Here is a 24,791-nt window from a genome sequence, read left to right as displayed (position 1 = left end):
TTGTCACTTACCTCTCCTCGGACTTTCATGGTTAAAGAGGATCCCGTTGACAGCAAACATGTTGTAGGCCTCTCGGAAGTTCACCACAATCCAGTAGGCATAGAGTTTAGCAGCTCCTGAGGGCAGAGGGAAAAATAATCAGTATCAATTTTATATCAATTTAAATTAAATTTATGGAAGGAAATGTCACTTCAGGAAAACATAAAGCCATTTTTATTCTTTGGATACTTTTCTACACTTTATTTGCATAACAAGTCAGAATAAAAAGATATATAGAGTGAATCTTATAAACAGAGACCTGATCTCCTCTAAAAGACAAGCTACATTTCATGGAATACAACACGCATGGATCATATTTTGAAATCAAGAGCTTGAAGTGCAGATTCCTGCTGATTGAGTAAAAGCAGGCTTGTACAGAAAGTTCTCCCCATTTTCCTCCTCCCTTCTCCTACGACGAGTAGAAGAAACAAGGCAAATGAAGGGAGGAGCCTGTTGATTAAGCCATAGGTCAGGATGTACAACTGGAGGTGAAGGGAGGTCACCATGGTGACCACCGCCTCCCCTTCCTTGAGTCTAATTAATAAAGGTGCAGCCCTTCTTGAGATGGTATGCACCTCCCATGCAGCTTCAGACTGAGTGCTGACAGATGCGGAAAGTGTCAGTGAAGAGACCATTTAGACAACATAGAATATGAAAGACACACGTACGGCGTGTGTGTGTGTGTGTGTGTGTGTGTCCGTACGTTGCATGCATTGAAAGTCAGTGTTGAGTGCTGTGGATATAAAGGTGTCTTTGTTAAAACGAGAGCTACTCCAAGTCAGACGGCTGGCCTCGGGGTGTGTGTAGAGCTCAAACGCAGTCTAAGAACTGAAGCCCCCCTCTATTCATTCACTCACACACATGCACACACATACACGCACTCCTAGAGAAAGAGAGAGAGAGAGAGTTCAAGAAAAAGTGGAGAAGAGGCATCAAGTAATCTCTGTTTGTATGCCCTTACAAGGCCAAGTACAAGTGTCTGACAAATGGTGAGAGGTAGAGAAAGTAAGGAAATCCTTGTGTGTGTTAATGTGGATGTCCATCTGCACATGAGTCTTACCGTAAGGTGAGCGGGGGTAAAAGGGAGTGGTCTCCTTCTGAGGGATCTCCTGGACTTTGCCATACAGCTCACTGGTGGATGCCTGGTAGAACTTGACACTGTTGGTGAGACCACATGTCTTTATGGCATCCAGGAGGCGCAGCGTGCCTACACCGTCCACATTAGCTGTGTACTCAGCCAAGTCAAAGGAGATCTTGAAAAGAGAGAGAAAGAGAAAGGAAAAATGACACGTCATTAAAGCAACTTAGTGGAAAAACTGCTTCTAATAGAAACTGATTTGCATTTTTGGTTGACTGTACAAAGGAGCTGTCAACTTTGGATATAATATTTGGGGTCAAGTCTTTTTTTTAAATTTTTCGCCAGTGTGACCTTAGATTTATAACCGGAAAGATTTTCTTTTTTAATCAGTCAAACTTTGAAAAAGAAAATACCAGAGAAATACTTTTGTAACTCAGGTATACAACCAAAGAGGAAACTGTGACATAAACGTACACAACATCATATCACAGGTCACCCTTCATACACCATGACACCCATGCAGTGTTGTACTCCATCTCCCAGAATTCCTGTTTCCAATATGAAAAGCCCAAAGCAGGGGACTTAACAAAGACTTGGGGGGAAATTAAGTTTAAATTAGAAATGGCTGTGCGCATGCATGTTTCTGTGTGTGTGTGTGTGTGTGTGTGTGTGTGTGTGTGTGTGTGTGTGTGTGTGTGTGTGTGTGTGTGTGTGTGTGTGTGTGTGTGTGCGCGTGCCAGGTTGGCCTCAGGCTCCAAATCAAGCGTGATGGTTAAAAGCGTGCCAGTTAGTGGTCACCACACCTGGAGTGAGTGGCATGAGCCAGGTCTGTATGGAGGAAACGCTTTGGCCCTTTAGTGCTTTCACACCAGTGCTACACACACGGCCGGATAAAGACCCCTTATTTAAAACGGGACCTCGGAACACTGGGCCTCTATTCCACTCACAGGGCATACACACTTACATATAGACACACTCACAGAAACACAAGCAGTGAGCAGGTTTGATCAGGTTCAATTACACTCCACAACTCAGTGTAATTACCTGTGACGCTTCACTCACGCTTTGACTTTGCATTCTGGCATTTGGTTATATTTACATCATTTACAAGAAAAAGTGAGAGGACGCATACTGTACATTGTATAATGACATTTTCAGTTACCCTCGTTGACAAGGACATCAAGTGGACAGAATAATAGCAAAAACTGAAGCGTCAGATGGTCCAGTTCAATACTTTTCTCTTTGACACTGACAACAAAAGATGAATTTTATGATCATAACAACTTTAAGCCATTGTATGATATCCACTTTGCACAGAGGAATATTTGACTAAATACTGCAGTGTTTTTGTAGCCAACTACAGCTTGACCTTTATCAGTCTACAAATTTAACAAAAGCAGCCAGTGCTCAAAGCATTGGACACTTAAAAGCCTGGAAAAGTGTTACTTATGAGCCCTTTAAGAAATTACAAAACAAGCTCAACTCCTCGAAGCAACAAACAAAGAACTGAGTTTGCACAGTAGCATAAAAGAGCACAAAAAGACAGGGACATTATAAGAAAAAACATCTATATGAGACATAAGATTTAAGAGGGAAAAAGTTTTGAAACATTTTAAGCACTTTTCATGAGATCAGATTGGTGATTCCATGCATACAATTTTTATGTCCCAATGACAACTAAAATGAAATGAAATTCTATCAGGCAAAGTCTATTTACACCTACAGGCCACTCTTTCAAGGATGAGGATGTACACATCCTGGACAGGGAGGAACGCTGGTTTGAGCGCGGAGTCAAGGAGGCCATTTACATGAAAAGGCAAAGACCATCTCTGAATCGAAGAGAGGGCCTAAAGGTACATCTTTCACCATCTGCAAAGCTGTGATTGCAGCCATTCCCCAACTCTCTGTCAGTGGTACTTATGGCCATTGATCAGTGGTTGCTGATCAATAGTCATGACAATTTACATATTAATGATTAAGGAACTGACCTCACAGCCCATTGTTCATTCAGTGGTGCTAGTTTCAGCCATTGTGCAAATGTACTGTTTATAAGATTGGGGAAACCTGCAGTCAGGTGAGACTGAAGAAATCACTTGGATGAGTGACGTCCAGATGAACAGAATCAACCTTTTGGGGGTTGCTTCCAAATAAGTGCCCAGAGGCACTTTATGATGGCTGCTGAATAGTGAGACTTGGAACTAAAAGGACGTTCTGTGTTCAGATTCAGATTTGGATATGCAAAGCTCCCAGAAGAGCTGCTTTAGTGCAGAGAAAGAGTAAACGTTATGAAGAGCAATAGAGGGGCTTTCTTTGTAAATCTGGACAATCATAATGACGAGACAGATAAATATACTGAAAATATGAATCGGGAGCAAATCCAAGAAGATATCAAGACACTTTTACGGGGCTTCCCCTCCACCTTGGAGACTACACAAACACACAAAAATGAAAACTTAAGCACAACAAAAGGAATAAAAATGCAAAAGGGTAAATGATGTTAACGTGCACACCATAGAGAAGTACCTGCTCACACTACTTCGACCTTGTAAGCCATATTTTCTAAGACCTACTTTGTGTGCAAGGTTGTGGTGAGTGCGTGTACACACACACACACACACACACACACACACACACACACACACACACACACACATACACATACCTTGTATCAAAACCAGCTGAGAGGGGCAGGGTCCAGGATGCCTTGACAGCTTAAATCAAACAAATTGCCCTAATGCCTCCATTCTCTGTCATTATGTAAGGCACAGCCTGAGCGCTGATGCTTTAAAGGCCAGACGTTTGTGTACATTGCTATATGTGTGTGTGTTCTGTGGGGGGTGGGGGTAGGGGGTTGCTTCTGGGCCCCTCAGTCGACCTGGCAGATATTGTTCTTTCTGGGAAGCGAGCCAGGCCCTGTCAGCATTGGGGGTCCACAGCCAAACAAATATCCCGTTTAAAAAGCTTCTAACTGTCCAGGATATATTTGCAGTATTTGGTGGTTTCATTTCTTTCCTGCTCATACAAGGTTTGTTGAAATGTGTGCTTCAGACTCGGGAATGTGACTCCAGACGTGTAGGTGTGTGCGCACTCACGTATAACAGAGTGTTGGCGTGTGTCTTGACAGATGTATATGTATATGTATTTATATATATGAGCTACATTTATTCAGCCGTGGCCTTTCTGCATACCTGCAAGGCCTTATATACATACATATATACACAACAGTGGAGGAAGCATGTAAAGTTCCATTGTCCATTTACAAATCCAGGAACACATCCATCACTCAACAATTTAAAATAAAAATATCAATAACTTTGTATCATTTACTTAATTTTTTACACACATGGAGAATATAGATTTGAAATGTTAGTAGTTTTATATCATCACAACATTGTTCATTATTAGTACAATAGAATAAAAATTTTTAAAAAAGCAAACCACACTAAAGACCAAACCAATTTGACATCACCTGGATAATTATATCAGGTTCAGAGTCACCTGATCCAGGCCCAACTATAAGAAGAAGTAGTAGTAGCAGTAATAGCAGTAGTAGTAGTAGTGGTGGTGGTGATGGTGGTGTTGTTGTTTCTGTGTGTGTATTTAAATAAAATGTAGGACATGGGGAGATTCACACATAATGTGTTTGGGTGGGTGATCTGTGCTGGCATGTTCATCATGCAAGCAATCACAAACTTACAGCGCTTTGATTGGCCCTTAGCATAAACTAGGCTAGATGCGTGTTACCAACTTTATCTATATTCAATAATCCACTTCTTTGTGACTTGACAAATGGCAGCTTTTCTACCATAATGCAAGTAATGTAATATACTGGCATTTAAACAAAGCTTTGTTCACTCAAAAGTGCTTTAACCATAACTTACATTTTAACCATACGCTGATGCAGCACTATAGTCTGTATACTTTAAAGACTTCATTTACCTCACCTCCATGATCACTTTAGAATCACCAAGTAACCTCATATCATATCTTTGGAAGCCAGATTATCTGGAGGAAACACAAATATATTATATTCCAGAGACAACAGTAAAAATAAGTGAAAGTCACCATGAGTGGACAGCATTCTCACACGCTGACAGTGTGATACATCGCTTCTAACTGCAAGCAACCAAATAAAGAAAATCACTGCAATGCCTTGGAGGTGGAGAGAACAGAGAGAAGGAGAGGCCGGTATGAAGCATGAGTGGAAAGAAGGAGAAACAGTAGAGAGAGAAAGTGTGTGTGTGCGTGCGTGTGTGTGTGTACATGGTGATAAATATGGGTGGGGGTTTGTGGAGAGAAACCACAATCAATTACACCTTTACTCATCACATTACAGGCCAACTGAAATTAGAGCAGTCGTGTGTTAACAGAGCAAAGACAAACAGGCTAAATTCCCTCCAGCAGAGGGAGAGGGAGAGGGAGAGGAAGAGGGAGAGGGAGAGAGAGTGACCTGGAGACCCATGTTCTGACAAACAGATCAATTACAGTGCTTTAAACTACCATCATCAGCTTTACGAAGCCACTACTCCATAGAAACATCCTTTTGCACGGAAACACAAAGTCTTGATGGAGTGCTTCTTCCTCTCAGTGTTTATAATAATAGCTGGTGGCTAATTTTAGCAATTGTTTCCCTCCATCCACAATCATTTTACATGTAAACAGTCCCCTCATTCTTACAGGCCAGTCTCAGTCCCCCTCTACCTTTTTCCCCATTATTAGCTGGATTATAGACCAGGCTGTTTGATATCATTCAGCTGCTTCTCCATAGAGGAACATACTCCAGTTGCACCATCTTGGACTGCTGCTGAAGGTAATTCTTCACCTAATGTGAAGATCCACTGTAACCTGAACCTGCAACCGTGGAATCGGTAAAAAACTGATTCATGTGCTTCTGCACTAAGCTCAGTGAGGCTGCTGAGCCCAATGCAGTCCAAGACAGCAGAGTTGGAGTTCATCCACAGGATAAGAAACTCTCTGGAGAAGCATGACATGTATTTTACTCCCACATAGTGCTAGGTAGATTAAATATTTAAACAGTGGCTATGGCTCAGGATGCAAAGCAGGTCATCTAGTAGTCAGGAGGTTGGTTCGATCCCCGACTGCTACAGTCCGGTCACTCTTTTTATAGCGCAAATGTCTGCACAAATACACCTATATAACAAAAAGTACTCGCCCTGCCTACTGTTTAAACAGCAGCATTTGTCCAATGGTCAAATTAGCTTCAAAGACACCTCATGACATGGATGAGTAAAGGCAGGAGTCAAAGTCTAGCTTCTCTTGAGCAGTTTGTTTCAGCTCTTAGCAGTTTCATTACCATTTCATTTGATTGTTTATTTCATTATCACCATTGGCACTTAAAGATGTAATGCTTACATCCTTAGAAATAAATACAGCAATATTGAAACTTTCTATGAGCCAAGCAAAACTAGGGTTGTGACATCGTGTGTAAAGAGAAGAAAGCATGACAGATGAAGAACTGCAGTGGAACAAAATCGTGGGGGGAAAAAAAGCATCAAAGTGTTGGAGATATAAATCACTACTTCTGGTCAAAACTCCAGACTCCAGAAATTTATGATAATGATGGTGAAAAATCAACACTAATCTTCACAATAAATTGTTCAGTTGTCATTCAGACAGCACTGAAGTGGTGTTGTTGTATCATAAATTCATTTGAAATTACTGCACAGTTTTCCATGATTGCGTAATCTTGTGACGGTAGCCTAAGCTACTGTTGCTGTATGCGGCCCCAAACGCTCTCCAAACAGAGCCCTCATCATGTGTTGTGATAAAACTTGAGAGAAACGCCTCCACCTCTAGTCCTGTCTTTTTGTGCGACTCTGTCTGTGTATAAACACACACACCTGCTAGAAAAACAAAAGTGCTATTTTTTCCCCCCTTTTCTCTGTGCCAATTCGCCTTTCCCCAAAACGTAGACACAATAGAGGTGAAAAATGCCGGGAGAGTAAGATACACAAAGTGAACAGCAAGAGACAAAGGCGCGGATGCATGGCATTGCATCATCAGGCTGGAACGTGTTCGCTCTTTGCTCTGCTGTTTTCTCTCAGGAAGATGATCAACGATCAGGTAAAACTACAGGTACGAGAACCTGTTATGGAAACCTCCAAAAGTAACGTGCTCACCGCTTGCAAACATGAGAATGTTAGTAATCCTCAAACAGCACAGTACAGACAAACATATCTACTTTATGCCAAGAATTCCCTTGTGACCAACATTTATGGGTTTAAGACTTAATTTAGACACACAGATCAAAGCTTTCAGCTTGTCTAAGTGCACCTGAAGGAAATACAAATACTGTGCATATTAATAGGGCCTTGGTTCAGCATGAGCTGCTAAAAAAAAAAAAAAAAGCATAGTTTGTATGCTTCACGTTGTTTACACAAGGTTTTTTTTTTAGAAACGTTAGGAGGGAATCGAAGACAGAATAGAAAACATTTTTAAAAAGTGACGTAATTTAATACAAAACTGCAAAACTGAAATCGACATCTAATTTTATAGTGACATCTCCATATTAAATGGACTGGTTGTTATACAGTGCTTTTCTATTCTACCTGAGCACTCACAGCACGCCTCATTTATGCAACCACTTTTTTCTATGCCTAAGTGCTTTCTTTCTAACATTCACTCTCTGATGGAAACATTAGAGAGCAACTTGGGGTTTAGCATCTTGCTCAAGGATATTTGGCATACAGACTGGAACAGCCAGGGAACGAACCATCAACCTTTCGATTAGTAGATGACCTGCTCTACCTCCTGAGCTGCAGCCACCCCAAATACTGCTTTACATTTAGCAGTATTTCAATATTTTTCAGTATAAAAGCTCAAATGTTACTTCCATACCTGCAAAGACAGCTAATTTGTTTGCAAACGCTCACTATTTTACAAACCAGGCATGGAGACCATTCATCTTCGGAATAAAAGTCGTTCCTTACAACCAAAACCAACAGGCAAACACACGGCACTTGTAAACTATGGGGGGGGGGGGGGGGGGGGGGGGGGGGGGGGGGTGAGCATTTTTCTCTCGAAAACCAGTCTGTAACTAATATACAGGTGAAGTCCCTAAATTAGTATCAAGCTTCTGGGGAAAAAAGGAACGCACTCCAAAAACAACTCTGCATGACAGCTGCTCTAAAGTATCAGTATCACAAGATGAAGAGCATAACTTGTTTCATTTGTAGCTGGTGATAAAGAGCGTTCATCAGGTTGAAAATGGCACGGTCCTCCAGTAAAGATGGAAAGAAAAGGGTTGGTGAAACTCGTTTTATGTTTTATGACAGCTTCCTTTCATGTGGAGAATGAATTGCACGAGCATGCTCTCAAAATAGATTTTATACCTCATTTACTCAGGTCCTTCTTTTATAGAACATGAGGTGTAGCACTGAAGTGTTGATCTACTTTACGAGTACTTAAGACATAATTGTAAGTACTTTAAAGAAAAAGCAATGTTCATATTAATTTTTCAAATCAGGTATCCGTACATGGCACGACATGCATTTACCCACTAATCCCCCATCCCACTGATGTTCACTCATCATTATGATCATATCTCAATCTCTACATTTTTCTGTCTAATTACAGGCGTCTTCTATTGAGTTGGTGCAATTGTTGCTGCAGCTATGGCAATGAACAAATACAAGTACACAGATCAGGTGGATGTGAAAGAGACAGATGGAGATGTGGGAGGGTGGCTAGAGCACGTGTGGACAGATACGTGCTGTGACAGCGTGTGTCAGGGCAGGTAGACTCTGAGTTGACGATTGACTGTCAAATTCAGGATTTATGCAGACGAGTCTGGAAAGTCCCAGTCTGCCTTGTGGCACTCCCATCTGCCTCTCTCTCGCTCCCCTTTCTCTCTGCATCGTTTTGTTTGGAAGCTATTGTTGCGAACAGGTGGTGGCCACGTTCACTCCAGCCTTCCGCCGGCATTAAAATACTCGAAATCTGAAGGGTATCGACACCAGAGCAATCAGCTTATGGTTTTATTAAGCTAGTTTTCACACACTGCCAAGACAAGAAACACGTAACCAAAATTTTCCCTGCATGTTATATAACTACTGTAGTAACACTGGCAAGAATGCATCAGATGGCCTTTTACGATGCTGCACAGTGCTTTATCAAAAGAAGGACACATCGATCGATTCATCGTCACCATGATACTATGATAAGGACAAAGCATGACTTATGTATACTGAGAGTCTTAATTAGAAAAGTATTAACTAGTTGATTCAATCATGTAACCAACCTAAAAATGTCCATAGGATAAAACGTAACTTCAAGTGGACCTAATACCCTCATTTGCTGCTATATATATTGTTTTTGGGAGGCTTTGGAGTAGAGTTGGACACTACACCAACCTAAATTTTTGGCTACCGTCCAGTCATACAGCTTTAGACAAGATTTCTTGGTTCTCTTTTCGCACCCACATTCAGTTAGGGTTGAACGCTCAGGGTTGGCCTTCGACGGCTTTGCTGTCAACAGAACGGTTTGAAAGTTCTGGAATAGAGCCACGAAGTTCCAGTTCCACCTTGGCTGTCTGTGAAATGGTAACAAGAGTGATGCCAGTGATACTGGCATCAAATTAGCTGCTATTTGAATACAAGTATTCAGACAGGTGTATTTACATACCCCATTCTTTTAGCATTGGATAAGAGTACATGTACAAGCAATGATAAAACGCACTTCATTCTACTTTTCCCCGAATATCGTGATCTGCCCTGCAGACATGTACCACCAATCAGTCACTCCTACCTTGCAAACATAAACATGCTCGTAAACATGGCAACAGACCTTACCACGGTCATGCCTGCGGGGCTTTGTGGAGTAATCACGACACACCGACACAAGAATACACAGGTCGAAACCATTTTGTCATAAGTGACAAATTTTTGCTGAGGATTTCACTAGAAGATACTGCAGGTGTAAGATCATATCTATACACCAACTACAGAAAATGAATTGACTGTGTGTGTGTGTGTGTGTGTGTGTGTGTGGGGGGGGGGGGGGGGGGGGGGGGGGGGATAAGTGAACACCAGGCTACTCCACTGACAACACTGGGTTTGAAAAGTTCCTGGCCTAAGTGAGCAACAACACCAATCCACCATTTAGTGATAATGTACACTGAGACATGGTGAGGAAATTGAAGGTGACGGAGAAATTGTTTCATGGTTTAAATCCATATACCAACTCTTTCCATGCAATATTATTGCTCTGGAAAGTTCTGGAGCTCCAAACTGATCTTCAGTGTCTTTGGGGGATTGCAGCAAAAGATATACATTAATAACAGCTGTTAAAATAGCTTTCTCTTTGCGCCTCTGTATAAGCATGTATAAAGCATACAGGTGTATGCTATATAATCTTCACTCTAAACTCACTCAAAGTCAGACCATGCAATACTCAGGAAAGCTGAAAAAACCCCAGAAGAGCTCCATCTCAAACTCTACAGGTCTCTAGATCTTAAATGTTAAAGTTGATGACAGTAAAATTACTAAAAGACTGAACGGGGACTGAATGGGATATTTGGAAGGGTTGCCAGGAGAAAAGCCTCAAGTTGCACGTGAACAAAACACAGGACTTCTGGAACGATGTTTGCTGGACACAAGGCCAAAGTGGAGATGTTCAGCCACAATTCAAAGCACCACATTTGGTGAAAACCAAACACATGATATAAATGCAAATACCACCTGTGAAACACAGTGATGGAGGCAGTGATGATTTGGCCTTGTCATTGAACTCCTCTGTATTGTATACCAAACTATTCTAGAGCTAAATGTCCGGCCGTCTGTTTGAGAGCGTGGTTTGATTGGAATCGGCTAATGCAAAACAATCCCAACTCAACGTAAAGACCTCAACTCAACTGAGATGGTGTCATGCAACCTTAAGGGAGCTGTGCATCAAAAAAAGGTCCATCCAAACCTTAATAAAGTTAAACAGTGCTGTGTAGACATGGCAGACTGAAAAAGTCATGGAGAAAAAAAGGAAGTTCTACAAACTCCTGAATCGTGTGGTATATTTTTTCCACAGGACAATGTAGTTCTGTGTAAACATTTGTTTCTTTTGCGCTTTAACTACAGTTTTTGTCAAATAACACTAAAACTACATTCATCACAGAAAACATGGAAACTCCACACAGACAGGCGGTTCAAACACAAATCATTGCATATTTGTAATAAAATTACAAATAACCATATTTTCTACTAACTCACCAATAAACACTAGCTAATAACTAAACTATAACACGTTTTGTGACTTGTTTATAGCCCCCTGTTACATGAAGATGTATTGTATTGATTCACTTCAACTACATTTTTCCTAACTTTTCCGAACTCAAATTTACCTATCCTCACACCTCCCCTTTCGGGCCTTGTTTTGGGCCAGATGCATGAGCACTACTGTAGCTTTCTCTGCTCTAAATGTAGGTATTCATTTATCCATGGGCAAATGTAATTACATGCAATTATAAAACTGCATTTTACAACTACTTTTTATTTCGCTATGTGAAGAATATATTAGTGGCTGAGCTGCAGTTGGGTGTTGCACACTGTGTTCAGACAAAACCTAATTGAAATTGTATAGTATTTACAGGGATACTTTTACTAGATTTGAGATATAAAGTTTAAAATTAAGACTTCTTTAGAGAAAAGGGTTTTTCCCTACATTTGATTATAATTGTGGATCTTTTTTGGATTAATTTGTGATGGATTTCTAGCATCTTCCATAACTGGAGATAAATGACTGATCACAAGTGTTTGAAGGCAGTCAAACCATTACACATGTACTTCTGTTATATATCTACTTGTATTACACATATTCCTTACGCCAAGTAAGACAGCTGAAAACCACTGAATCACAACAATATCCTAAATAACACATAACACCTCTCCTCCCTCCCCCTCTCTGTTACTCCTCACACTTTTTTATCAGCTGGCCAAGAGAAGATAACTTCAAAGTGAGCGGTCAGAAGAGAGGCAATGAAGGACCTCCCACACGTGAGACCCCCTGTCAGGACCAAACTGATCCTCTTTACACCTTCACCCTCCACCATTTCCCAGTCCTGTATCCCCCTCGAACTATCCCCTCCACTGATCAAGCTGCTGGGGCTGCTCCATTTGGCTGTAATCAGCACCCAACATCTTCTCTGATTAGAGAAAGCAGGGGTGGCGGGAAGTAAGACTTGACAAATCGGCACATTCTTCTGCAACTACTCTCCCTTTTCACCCCTCTTCATCCCCCCTCAATCCTCCTTTACCCCTCTCATAGACCCCACTTACACATGGCACCGCCCCCAGCCACCCCCGCCCATTCTGCACCACTAGCATGATGAATGCTATCCTTGTAAAGAGAGGAAGACACGTAGACACACACTTCTTCCCTGGTGTTGCCTGCATGATCCTGAAACAGAAGTGAAGTTTGGGGAGCACCCCCGCCCCCACCCTGCAGGTGCTACCTCTCTTAATTGCACACACAGACACACACTTGCACATCAATTTGAATGCAATCGCCACCATAACGGCACATTCCCATAAATACACTCCACAGCTGGCCACAATAACGTAGGCCAACACACTTTGGCGGCCCGTGGTAGCTGTCACTGTGCCATGTGACCAAAATGGAGCCCAGATTCTCATTCCATATTACGCCCGGCTTAAACAACCTCCCCTCTCTCTCATTCTGTCCCTCTACAGTCCTGCCCCACCTCAAACCCCAGTCAGTCTATCCTGGCCCACCCAGGGCCCCCTGGACAGAAGCAGCACAACAGCTGCGTGTGTGTGTTCCTGTGTGCATGTGTGTGCGCGTGTGTGTGTGATTGTGTCACAGAGACAGGAAAAAAAAAAAAAGCAGGACCCCAGCATTACATGGTGCCTACTGGTTATAAATAACTTCTTGTCTGCCTAGCAGACTCACTCAAAGTGACACTTGAGAGAGTTCTATGAGCTGTATGTTGTCCTGTCAGGTTTTATTGGCACTTGAGATGAGCACTAATGTATGACTAAGGAGATTAAACACAGGAAGGCTGGAAGCAATTAGCATGTTTACAGACACCTTGGTTACAAGTAACTGAGTAACTATGCACTTTTTGAAAAAGAATTTCTCCTGAAGGAAGTCAGTTTCTTGGGCAGGTCTATTCATTTTCACTAAAGCAGCATCAAGTTTATTATTAAGAAGAAGAATTAAAAAAAGACTGACTGCCAAGACATTAGGATAAGATGCTGTATTTTTACTATTGAACTTTAACTACATCTCTCAGAAAAATGAAGGCTCAACTGCACATCCAAAACAAAACAAAGGATTTGATTTTTCTCATAGCTTCTGTGCTTTACACTGATGACGAATATCATTATGACCACTAGGGCTGGGCCATTCTATACCTTTCACGGTACAATGTTAGGCAATGATAAGAAAATGAAATATTGCGATAGAATATGGGTAAAACAGGCATGTGCAGTGCCTTTGTTTTCATAGGCACATGGCGAAAAAAAGCGACGGAGAATGAGAAGGGCGAAAGCGGATCGTTGAATGAAACAGATGAACCAGAATTGGTTTGTAAAAATAGTGCAATTTCAGTGGTGTGGAACTGGTTTGGTTTTCGCCCATCAGATTCACACCAAAGCAAAGTTTTTTGTAGAACAGCAAGCGGGCCGTCGTGGCGAAGGGAGGAAACACGACAAAGCTATTTCATCATTTGAAGCAGAAGCACTTGTTGGGGTACAACAACTAATAAATTTGTGGAGCTATAAAGTATTTTGTCAATTATATCGTCAGTTATATCATTATCGCAAATTTTCAAATATATATTGTGATAAATACTTTTGACCATATTGCCCTGCCTTAATGACCACTAACAGGTGACGTGAATAAGAGGGATTATCTCTTTGCGATAGCATCAGGACCACTGAGCAATGGCAGAAAATGGCCTTTTCTTTTAGATCACATGGATGGCCGGGTTCATATCTCTCACTTACCTGGGAAACACCTGTCACCAGGATGCACTATGAAAAGAAGGCAAGCCGGTGGTGGCAGTGTGATGCTTTGAGCAAATGTTCTGCTGGGAAATGCCATCCATGTAGATGTTACTTTGACACGTACCAGCTAGTGATGGGTCGTTCGCGAACGAAATGGCTCTTAGAGCCGACTCTTTGACGTGAACGACGCGAGCCGGTTCCTTATTGCGAGCCGTCACGTTTTTTGTTTTTTTTGGGGGTTTTTTCCCCTCTTTCTCTCACCCTCTCTCTCTCGCACTTTTTTTCCGCTTAACTCTGCACGCGAGTCTTGTGCTTTATGCTGGGCAGAGGGGGGAGGGGCGGTAGTTACACTCAATAGTGCAGGAACAGAGCGGGAGGGAGAGACAGAGAAAGAGCCAGGGACAACAACATCACATTAGAAAGGTATAGTAATCATCCACAACTATTTTCAGTTGCAGATGATAAAGGATTCAGAAAGTTTATTCATGCGGGCCCATATGACAGAAAATATGCATCTTCTTTTTGTTTTCATATTATAATTTATATTTAATTGCGTTGTGGTTTGCAGTGTTTTGTGTTGTTTCACTTTAAATTTGTAAAAGGAAAAAGCTGAAAATTTAAATAGTTAAAAGTTGAAATGTGAATAGTTGATTTTTGTATTATATGATTTATTTATTACATTTTTTGTGGAGTGAATAAATAAAAGTATATTTACGGTGGCCCCTACAGACAAAGCACGTACAAACTCCAAAACACGTAAAAACACGTAAAAACTCAGAAGCACATAAAAACTCAAAACACGTACAAAAGACAACAGAAGTGCTCCAGGATGCTGGGCGCAGTGTTGAGCTTTTGTTACCTTGTGGCTACACAAGCCAGCAAGTACCAACGACCGGATTTGGTGTGTGGTAATAACAGGTAAATGACCTTTTTTTTAAATTATTTGAATATATAGGAGTGCCTGTGTATAAATACACAAACAATACACACATGCTTTCAATTGTGTAATTTAAGTGATCTAGTAGCTCTGCTTTGGAAGTTCAGTTCATGCTAGAAATGTGTTTTATATTTATATATAAACATATATAAATAAAACCACTTTTTTTACATTAGTAATTCCTTTTGTGCACAATTTTATATTATTGTTAATAATAAATTAATTAAAGCAACAAAACAACCTGAAGAGCCGGTTCGGAGCCAAAAGAGCCGGCTCTTTTTAGTGAGCCGAACCGAAAGAGCCGGATCTCTAAAAAGAGCCGGAAATCCCATCACTAGTACCAGCTACCTAAGCATTGTTGCACACCATGTGCACCCTTTCATAAAAATGGTACTCCCTTACGCCTGTAGCCTCTTTCAGTAGGATAATGTGTTCTGCCACAAAGCCAAAACAAAAGCAAGGAACAACGAGTTTGAGGTGTTGACTTTGCATTTAAATTCCCCAGATCTCAGTCCAATCGATTGCTACTTAATTAAAGAATATAAATTAAAAATGAATTCATTTGGCAGTTTAGCTCAGTGGGTGAGCAGGCGACCACATGCTCCGTAGCCCAAAAGCAGCAGTCCAGGTTGTTACTATTCAATAAAAAGTCAAAATGCCAAAAAAAAATCATATTAGAAGAAGAATTAATTTAGCATTAAAACTATGCCAACGTGTGGATCTCACTGGGCTCAGGCTTGATTACTAACCCACTTGGTACTAACAACAAAATAATATCAACATCAAACTTTTTCCACCGGATTTTTCCAATTATGAAATCAATTTCTTCAAGTAAGACATCTTCCTTATGCATCAATGTGTTGAGAGCGATACGGTGATGACATCAGTGATGTCACTAAAACCTGCAGGGCCTTCACTGTGCTGGCACACTGCTAAACCAAAGAAGAACAGGGATGGGTAAACGAAATTACACACACACACACACACACACACACACACACACGACGTCACAGTGGCGCACATTTGTAACCATGTGAGTGTTTTTGTCTCCATTTCTATGGTGACGTCTAGCCTCTACACATCAGCACACTCCTCAAAGATGGTGTGAGGAGGAGTGGCCAGCCTTTCCCAACTCCGTCACACCAACGGCTTTCATCTGGAGCGTATTAGAGACATTAGCACTTTCTTATCTCAACGCCTCCCTCCATGTCTTTCACCAGCTCCCCCCATTCCTGTCTCTTTCCTCCCTCACAGTACCTGCTCATTTTATTTTTCTTCAGCTGGGTACCTGTGTGTTCTTCAGATACAGAAAAGGGAAACAGTACAGAGGTGGACACAAAGGAAGGGGGCATTACACTACACTGCCACACTGTTAAGTAAAGTCTCTTAAACTATTATACTTGTATTAAGAAATAACTGGCTCAGATTCAAGTATATAAATCAGCACACATGCTCATATTTTTATATGAGCGCAAGCCAAGTCCACTCTGTTCTGTTTGAACGCAGTTCAGTTAAGGGAAGCAAAGATAATCAATCAAAACCCTGACACACACACACACACACACACACACACACACACACACACACACACACACACACACACACACACAGCTATGGTAAATTATAATCACAAATTACACTAAAATATCTATAAAAAGTAGGCTTACAGATATTAGCTGAGTGCTTCAACAAATAATACAATTAAGCAAACACTTATTAACACACACAGACAAACACACACATTTGTACTGGTCATCCATCTTGAGATGATGGCACTTAAGGCAGGCCTTACTGGGAAGAGGTATCATGCCGTGCTTAATGGGAGTACGTGCTGCAGAGCCTGGGCCTTGATAGGAATTTAATCTCTGCCATCTATCTCTATTAAAATGGCTCCGAATAGCTGAAGAGTTTGACACTGGCCTCAACAAAGTGCAATGATATTGACTCCAAAGATTTTAATGGATGGACAATTTTGAGGTAATGAGCATGACCAATGTGGTCAGTGTGCGCTAAGTTGTGGCCACCCAGTTGGCTTACTACATTTTGCTGGATTCTCTTGAACTGTGTCCACCATCCTTCATTATCAAGTTTAGCTTATTCTTAAGAGCAATCAAAGAGACCAATACACAACATTTTTTAAGGCTAAACCCTCAACTCGATAAGGTCGTTATCTGGGGAGGCCTCAGTGAAGTCTCAGTGAAGTTTTTAGGAGTATAACGGTCTATTTATGGTCACATGATATCACCACAGTCCTAGCAACTGACGTTTGAAGTGTACAAACAGGCTGCAGTATTCTCCTTAAAGGTAGGTGTCGCCACTCAGAGAAAAAGCTCTGAACTAACTTTGGTGTAACAGTAAAAGAAGTTAAAACAGGAATTAAAGCAATCACCGAGTTTTCCAGAACTCCTCCTCTTCCTCTGTACTATCTTGGAACCTCTGAGGCCCGGTATCGACATATACATAATCATACACTTGAACCTAGCTGGTCCAGACACACTGGCCACACAAAGGTGCACAACCAGCCAAAACAATGCCAAAGGATGGCCCCACACTTATTTTTGGCACGCACTGCCATTCATTGGTGAGTAAAAAAAACATGTCATTGATTAACAATGATTAATTGTATTTTATCTTATTTGTCTGACACTCATGTGAGACTAACATGAGTGGGTTTTTTTTTTTTTTTTACCAAAGCCACTGACCCTAATACTAGTCATGTACTATTACCAAGAAAAAAAACTGTTTCCATCTTTGTGGCTCTCAGTGTTATATCTGTGCATGTCACCTGATCCTGAATACATCAACATGTCATCAGAAGAAAATCATGACTCACACTTTTACAGATCCACGTGCGCACACAAAAATCTAGACAAACCACACAAAGTCACGTATACACATAAAGAGAAAGGTTAGCAGAAGACAATTGCCTGGGTTCAAGTCCAACCCAGCTCCACCCGCCTCTCTCACCAGGGCGGGAACATCGGAGCAGGGGTCGGCATGCCGGGTCGGATCATTGCGGAGTGGCCTGTCTTTGAAGGAGGCCTGTGGCAGGGAAGGGTTTTCGGGAAGGGGAAGTGCTCTGCTGGAAGTTTTCAATATCAATGGAAAGGCTTTTTCTGCTACGCGGGGCAGCAGAATGGCTTTCCTTTTACTTTCCGTCGTGGTGGGATAAGGATTGGAAGATAATGTCAAAGAAACATGTGACAGGAATATTTCCAGGAAAGAAAAGCTAAACAATGCAATCCAATCCCCGAAGGGGAAAAAGCTTGTGGAATACATTGTTTGAAACCAAGTTATAAAAACTTTGTACTGACTTCAAACTTTAGTAAAGTGGTTTGTGTGGCTTACACAGTGTGCTGATATGAAAAGAAGACAGTGGCTGAAGAATAAATCCCGATCAGCCCACAGAAGCACATGCACTGTAGGAACAAGGTCTCCTGACCCGAACTATCTCACGATCCACCAGCAACCTGGCTAAACCACAAGTGCAACCTCTGGCTACCCAGATGTCTGCTCGAGAAAATAATCATATTCACGCAAGACCAGCAGGGTGAAGTTTCAGACTTAGGCTAAAAATAAGGCTTAAATGTAGTGATTTTAGAAGCTGTTAGTCTCATTATCATATCAGCAGTGCTGAAACACATCTTAAAAGTATTTAGCTACTTTAAAGTTCAAAGCAGCATTGGCTATTGGTCATACTGTTATTTTAAACATCAGTATTAGCTCAATCCCTAATCACAGTCTCTTTAATTAATTATATGTTGTCCATAATAAGAACTAGTATAGACACGGCAGACTTAAAGCAATAACAGTAAAGATCTGCAATCCTGACAACTACACTTTAATGAAAATGTATTCATTTTAATTATTTATAATTTCCTCTAATTTAATTCAATCATTAGAACTGAGAGTTAAATACAATTGTAAAGTCTAATCATGTGGATAGAAGCAACAGCTGAAATGGAATCTAAACACACACAGTTTTTTTTACTTTATATTATAATTTCCAATTAGTAGTAGACTGTCAGCATTGTGCATCCTGTTAGCACATGCTAATTTGTTACCTTGCTATCTACCTTGAGGAGACTTTGCACTCAGCTCTGGCTTAAGGCCTTTCATAAATGTAGGGAAAATGTCTTGAAATATTTTTTTTATTCCTGCAGTAAGGACTAATATTCCTCCAAGTAGTTAGATAAGTATGGGTTGATTTAGTCCAAAGCTCTTCCATTTAATTGTGATCATGACTTCATTACTCTCCAAGAAAGCAGACCAAAATGCCTGTTTTATCTAGACATTTAAAGAACACATCACTGTCATTACTCAGACAGCGATCCCAAGGAAAGTATATGAACAAAAGGACGGATTTTGTCAGTGGCTGTCCGTGTCAACTGTTTGAACACATTGTGAATGTATGCACTGATTTATATTCCAGCGGCTGCAGACATTTTCTGCGCGCATGCAGGAACAGACAAAAACTAAAAACCCATCACCTTCAATGAGACCACGATTAGCTGAGAGTATCGGCTGCCAGGGCTCTGCTGGCAGAGGACCAGGAGTGTCACTGTGGTATGTTGTTGTTTGCTTACAAGTCTAACCGCACTAGAAGATTGTGTCACAGACACAATAGCATCTCTCATTTCTACGTGTGTGCGTCTGTTGATACCTGCTGTCGGACTGAGAGATGATCCATGACGACTATGTGATGGGCATGTCTCAGCTGAATTCCTCAAATGGCAGTTAAGGTGGCAATTGCTTAGAATTATCAGCCTTTTTGTTGTGACTGAATTTCTTTTATATAAGTCAGATTCATGCCAAGATATGCAAATCTCACCGCTGGTGTCTGCCTACTCTCAGGAGCTTTGTGAGGAACACTTTGCTGCCGTTTCTTGTTTGGTTTCCAAAATGCAATGTTAAAAACCCTTTGATAACTAATGAAAACACATCAGCTCTGACTATGCCCTGTGTTCCCTCTATCTCGTATAGACAGGAAGCCAGCCCTGAGTTCTGAATATGTGAATATGCAGATGAAGTGTAAGGTATCACTGCAGAGGAAGAGGTTTCATATGCAAGGCTTTGAATGGGTCTCTGTGAGCTCAACTCGGTATCCGCTCCCACGCGGTAAATGGGTAAGGCGACCCTGGATGGACAGGTTGTGGTGAACCGTACCGGGAAAGCGGACGTCTGAGAGCTTTGTTGCTTTGGCTTCTGTAGCAAAGGAGCGGAGTAGAGGCGAGGACAGAGAACTCGTAAAAACATAAAGACAGTAGACACCAGATATCAGTGTGGACTTGCGTCTGAATCACTCAGCAGCTCGCTTTTGAGGGTTGTGCACTAAATCGTGCTGGGGCTAGTTACTGATGTATTTATGGACGGTGAAGTCTGCCATCTCATAAAAGAAAAGACTTCAACAGTGCCATGGTGCAGGTAATGTCTCTATGAGTTAAATGGAATTAAAAGGATTTTAAAAGCCCTTTTAAGATTTTAGAAAGGTTTCCAGCAACAGGAAATCATTTGGAACAGGAAACTCATCGCCAGTATCGTTCTCTCCAGAGATTTTGTTCCAAGTGGGATAGGATACAGCTTATTTTTACTCGGATTTTAATTGTGCAAAAAATTGTCCCTGTCATAACTTATAAAAGACTTTTTAATTTCCTACCACCTCAGGCAAAATGATCTGTCCATAGGCCCAGCTAAAAACAAAATGTCCTTTGAACAGTCTTTTACTTCCTATCTGTAAATTTGACTACAGTTCAGTCATGTTCATGTGTTTTTTTCCCTCGATTGTTGGTTTTATTTTGGTTTTATTACACAAGATAAAAATGTCCCAGAAAGTCTTGCCTCTTTCAACAACTTTCAAAGACACAAAAATGTCCTTCCAAACCCAGCTGCTCTGATTGTTACTCTGCTGCATGAAGTGGTCCTATGTATTGACATTTTCATCAACAAACGCCCAAATTTTTCTAAGTGAAATGACAGAATCAGCTGATACCTGTTAAGTAACAAGGCTTTAACACTAAGGGCTTTTTGAATTACTGTACTGAACTACAGTAACAACCCCAATGTGATCTGTAAATCTGCAAAAACAAGTAACAGTAGCAGTTAGATTTTACATGTGGTTATGATGGACTATATTTTCTCACTTAACCCACAAGTCAAAGTCAATAAACGAGAAGGGAACCAAGTCTTTCCATAAAACAGGGCTGCAACACTGTAGTTACCCATAAGTAACGTGTGTGTGTGTGTGTGTGTGTGTGTGTGTGTGTGTGTGTGTGTGTGTGTGTGTATATTGTGGCTCTCCCTAGGGCAGAAAGGTGCTGACTGACACTCTGGTAATGCCTCCATTTCTCTTAAACCCGAGCAGGGTCTACGCACCCTGAATGAAGACATGTCGCTGAGCAGCAAAGAAGGAGAGAAACATCTGGCTCTGAGATGTTGTCTCGCTCGCTCTCTGAGAGCTCCACTGGCAGAAGGATACAAGTTTAGACACAATCCAGAGAAACAAAAGACGGCTGAGCAGAGTCCAAAACTATTCAGCACCAGCTGTGAAGGCTGGAGCTTCATGCTGCATCGCAAATATTTACTTTCAATAGACAATGTCCCCCCCCCCCTTTTATTTTTTAATTAAAATTGAACATTTATGAATTTTTTATTTTGTTAAGAAATTACATTTTTATTAATTCATTTTTAAAACATATTTTTTACATTTTTGAATCATTTTGCAAACAAACTAAAAATGTAAATTCGTGAATAAACATAAAAAAAACTTCAACATAATTTTCTTTGATTTGCAGTAAATTGAAACTTTCTGTTTACAATTTCAGAGACATTCGCTCCTCTGTGGCATTTTAAAGTTGTGTAAAAGTGGACTACTATATTACTTTTATTTAAGTTATTGCTCATGTGGTGTGAATAACAGTGCACTAATGGCACAATTAACATTATTTTCTTAGAAATACATTTAGATAACATCATTTTAAAACAGTACTGTAAAAATATTAGTTTTGCTTTACTGCCAATCAATCAATCAATCAATCAATAAAACATATATGTGATTTATTAGAATGCATTTTTAAAGCTAGCAAAACATAACTGAGTTGAGTTTCTTTTTTTGTTTTACCTTGATTTTTTACACCTATGTTATATTTTTACATCAATATAAAAAGTATCGCAACAATGTATAGTGAAAAGATGTAGAGTCACACAACAAGAACAACAACAACTCCAGTTTGGATGACATTTAACATTTGAGAAAAACTGAACTATTTCACATACCAGAATTTGTCATTTATATTAATATACACATTTTTCAAATAATGTTTTAATTGCATTAATCAACTTAATTGGACCACAGAAAACATCTTATCAGTTCTTCTACTTTGTAATCTCATTGTCTCTGATAGCGACATAAAGACCCAGAAATAACACTTTACACAGAATAATGTAACGTGTGAGTAAACGTGTGTTTAAGCAGACTTGCTTAAAATAACTGAATATTCCCACCAGTGTCTGGGCATGCGTGTATCAAGTACAAACACCTGTGCACGATGACGGCGGAGTCGAGGACGAGTGTGTTTTTATTCAAGCTGTACACTTTACGGCCTCTCTGGCCCGAGCACGACAGTTTAATTTGACTATAATAAGATCAGGACGACAGATTGGTTTCACTGGACTGGGCAGGGTGTTTGACTTTTATTACAAACAGGCATCACTTGGAGACTATTACTGTAAACGTTTAGCCGTGGTGGTGGCCTGCTTCGGCCACACATGTGTAAACACTGTGAGTCTAGCAAGCCAGCTCCATGCCAGAGTAGATATTCCCATTCCCCTGGCATGTGGATACAGGAAAGATTTAGCATGGGAAGATCAAATTCCCAGGTGTGTGTGTGTGTAATGGCTGTCAGCATCAAAATGACTGGCCGGTCAGGGGAAAGAGTGAATGCTCCCCTCACCAGTGTTTGTGTATCCATGGCTTCTTTTTTCCCCTCTTCCCATCATTATATTAATAATTGAGGGAAGAAGCGCATAGAGGACTCTGCGTCTGTTACACCCCAGCAAGCCAAATGTGACGAGGTCACCTACAGCAGAGAGAGAGTGTGAGCAAAACCCGGATGTGGCGGAGAGATACGCAGCCATACAAGTAGTGCAAACTAAAGCACACATACACACTCATAAAAAAACAACCCCACTCTTCCCTGTGTAATTTCTTGCTTAACTCTCAGTAATCGTTTTGTGTGCGTGTGTGCGCGCATGTGTGTGTGTGAGACTGTGCAAAGTAAAGAAAACAGCCGAGTGTTTTCTTTGGAGTTTGCCCACACTGCACACAGACTGAGGAAAGCAGAGATTATCTCCTGACTAATCGTGTTCACTTCTCTCTTAGATGGTACTTATCGTCGCCCACTCGCAACCCCTCCCCATGCCTCCTCCTCGTCTTCATCATCACACACGCATGTCAACTCACACCCACACATGCACACGCGAGGACGCAAACATACACTCGAGGCGCACATAATCGCGGACCTAAGCGTGCTTTTTCTGATATGTTTAGCTGAACAAACACATGCGTGAGTATCACACACATCTCAGGGTCACTTACTTCAGTTTAGGCATGTCTATGACGCCCTACCTGTTAAGAGGGCACTTTTCAAAGCGATTTATACACCTCAGATGGGGCCTGCCACGGCTCTGTCCTAAAGAAAACAGCCTGGAGATATTTTTGAATTCAACGGTTTTGTGCACATCACTGAGTCGGTGTCATGGTTTGCTTTAGCTCGCCGTTTAGTGGAGTCATTAAAAATTTATTGACAGCACTTAACCATTAGAAAAGTCAGTGGTTCCAGCTTCTCAAAAAGGTGTGGTTATGCTGTTATTAGTCAGTACTAAACACAAAACAAGCCTTTAATGTGGGAAACTATTACTGCCTATTTTCTTACATTTTACTAATTCAATAGCCCAGTCAAAATTCATCGGTCACAGATGTATCATCAGCTCACAGGCATGGATCCTGACGAATGTGTCTTGGTAACAATTCAAGAGCAACAAAACGTATCCTTATATTAATTTAACATAGGATTTATTTAGATTTTTTTCCCCACTATCAGAACATATAAACACTAAAATCCAAGTTTTGCGCTGGTTCAGATAAAAACATTCAAGAGAATAATTAATTTTAAAATGAGCGTTGGCTGGAGCCCAACAGATAACCTCAGTGTAGTTTCTCTTTATGATAAATGATTACACCACCGTTAGCTGATTTATGTGATAATGATGAAACCAGCTTGGACTGAAACAAAAACAATTACAGAACCCTCTCTGCGCTCCGGGAGACGAGGCTGAGAAGTAACAAGTCAACAGTTACCCCAGAACACATCTGCGTCACCCCGTCTGTCCGTCGGCCTAACCTGCCCCGTCGGACGCCAGCGTGCCTGATTGATGGCGTTGTGGAAAAACCAAACGCGATTCTATTCAGCGACAATCAGCAATCATGAAGAACATTTATCGCGCCGATTCTCACACTGTCAGACATTTACCAGCGCTAATGATGATTATAAAGGAGAGTAATCTTGATCTTATCCTACAGCAGCCTGAAGGCAAGGAGCAGCAAGGAATGAGCTTCTTAGGAACACTGGGTGACAAAAGGAGGCAGTGACGGAAACTAATTTCTCACAATTCTTTCCTTTTGTGAGGGCAAGTAACTCTGAATAGACGCTCAAGTGTGTGTGAGACCATGATTCAACAGGCTAAATGGATTGAAACGAGACAC

At 41.0% G+C, this 24,791-nt stretch overlaps 1 protein-coding gene across 1 annotated transcript in view; it reads right to left on the bottom strand.

Moving 5' to 3' along the window:
• Positions 1-24,791, bottom strand: part of gmds (GDP-mannose 4,6-dehydratase) — a 205,686-nt gene that overhangs the window by 138,116 nt on the left and 42,779 nt on the right. Inside the window, exons 5-6 of the mRNA XM_004571763.3 lie at positions 1,100-1,292; positions 12-116 (exon numbers count right to left, since the gene is read on the bottom strand). Coding sequence (XP_004571820.3) covers positions 12-116; positions 1,100-1,292 — 298 coding nt within the window. The remainder of the gene's footprint in view (positions 1-11; positions 117-1,099; positions 1,293-24,791) is intronic.

This window comes from Maylandia zebra, linkage group LG17 (genome assembly GCF_041146795.1).
Source record: "Maylandia zebra isolate NMK-2024a linkage group LG17, Mzebra_GT3a, whole genome shotgun sequence".
NCBI lineage: Eukaryota > Metazoa > Chordata > Actinopteri > Cichliformes > Cichlidae > Maylandia > Maylandia zebra.
The sequence above is the reverse complement of the archived record's forward strand: the minus strand, read 5'-3'. Positions and strand labels throughout refer to the sequence as shown.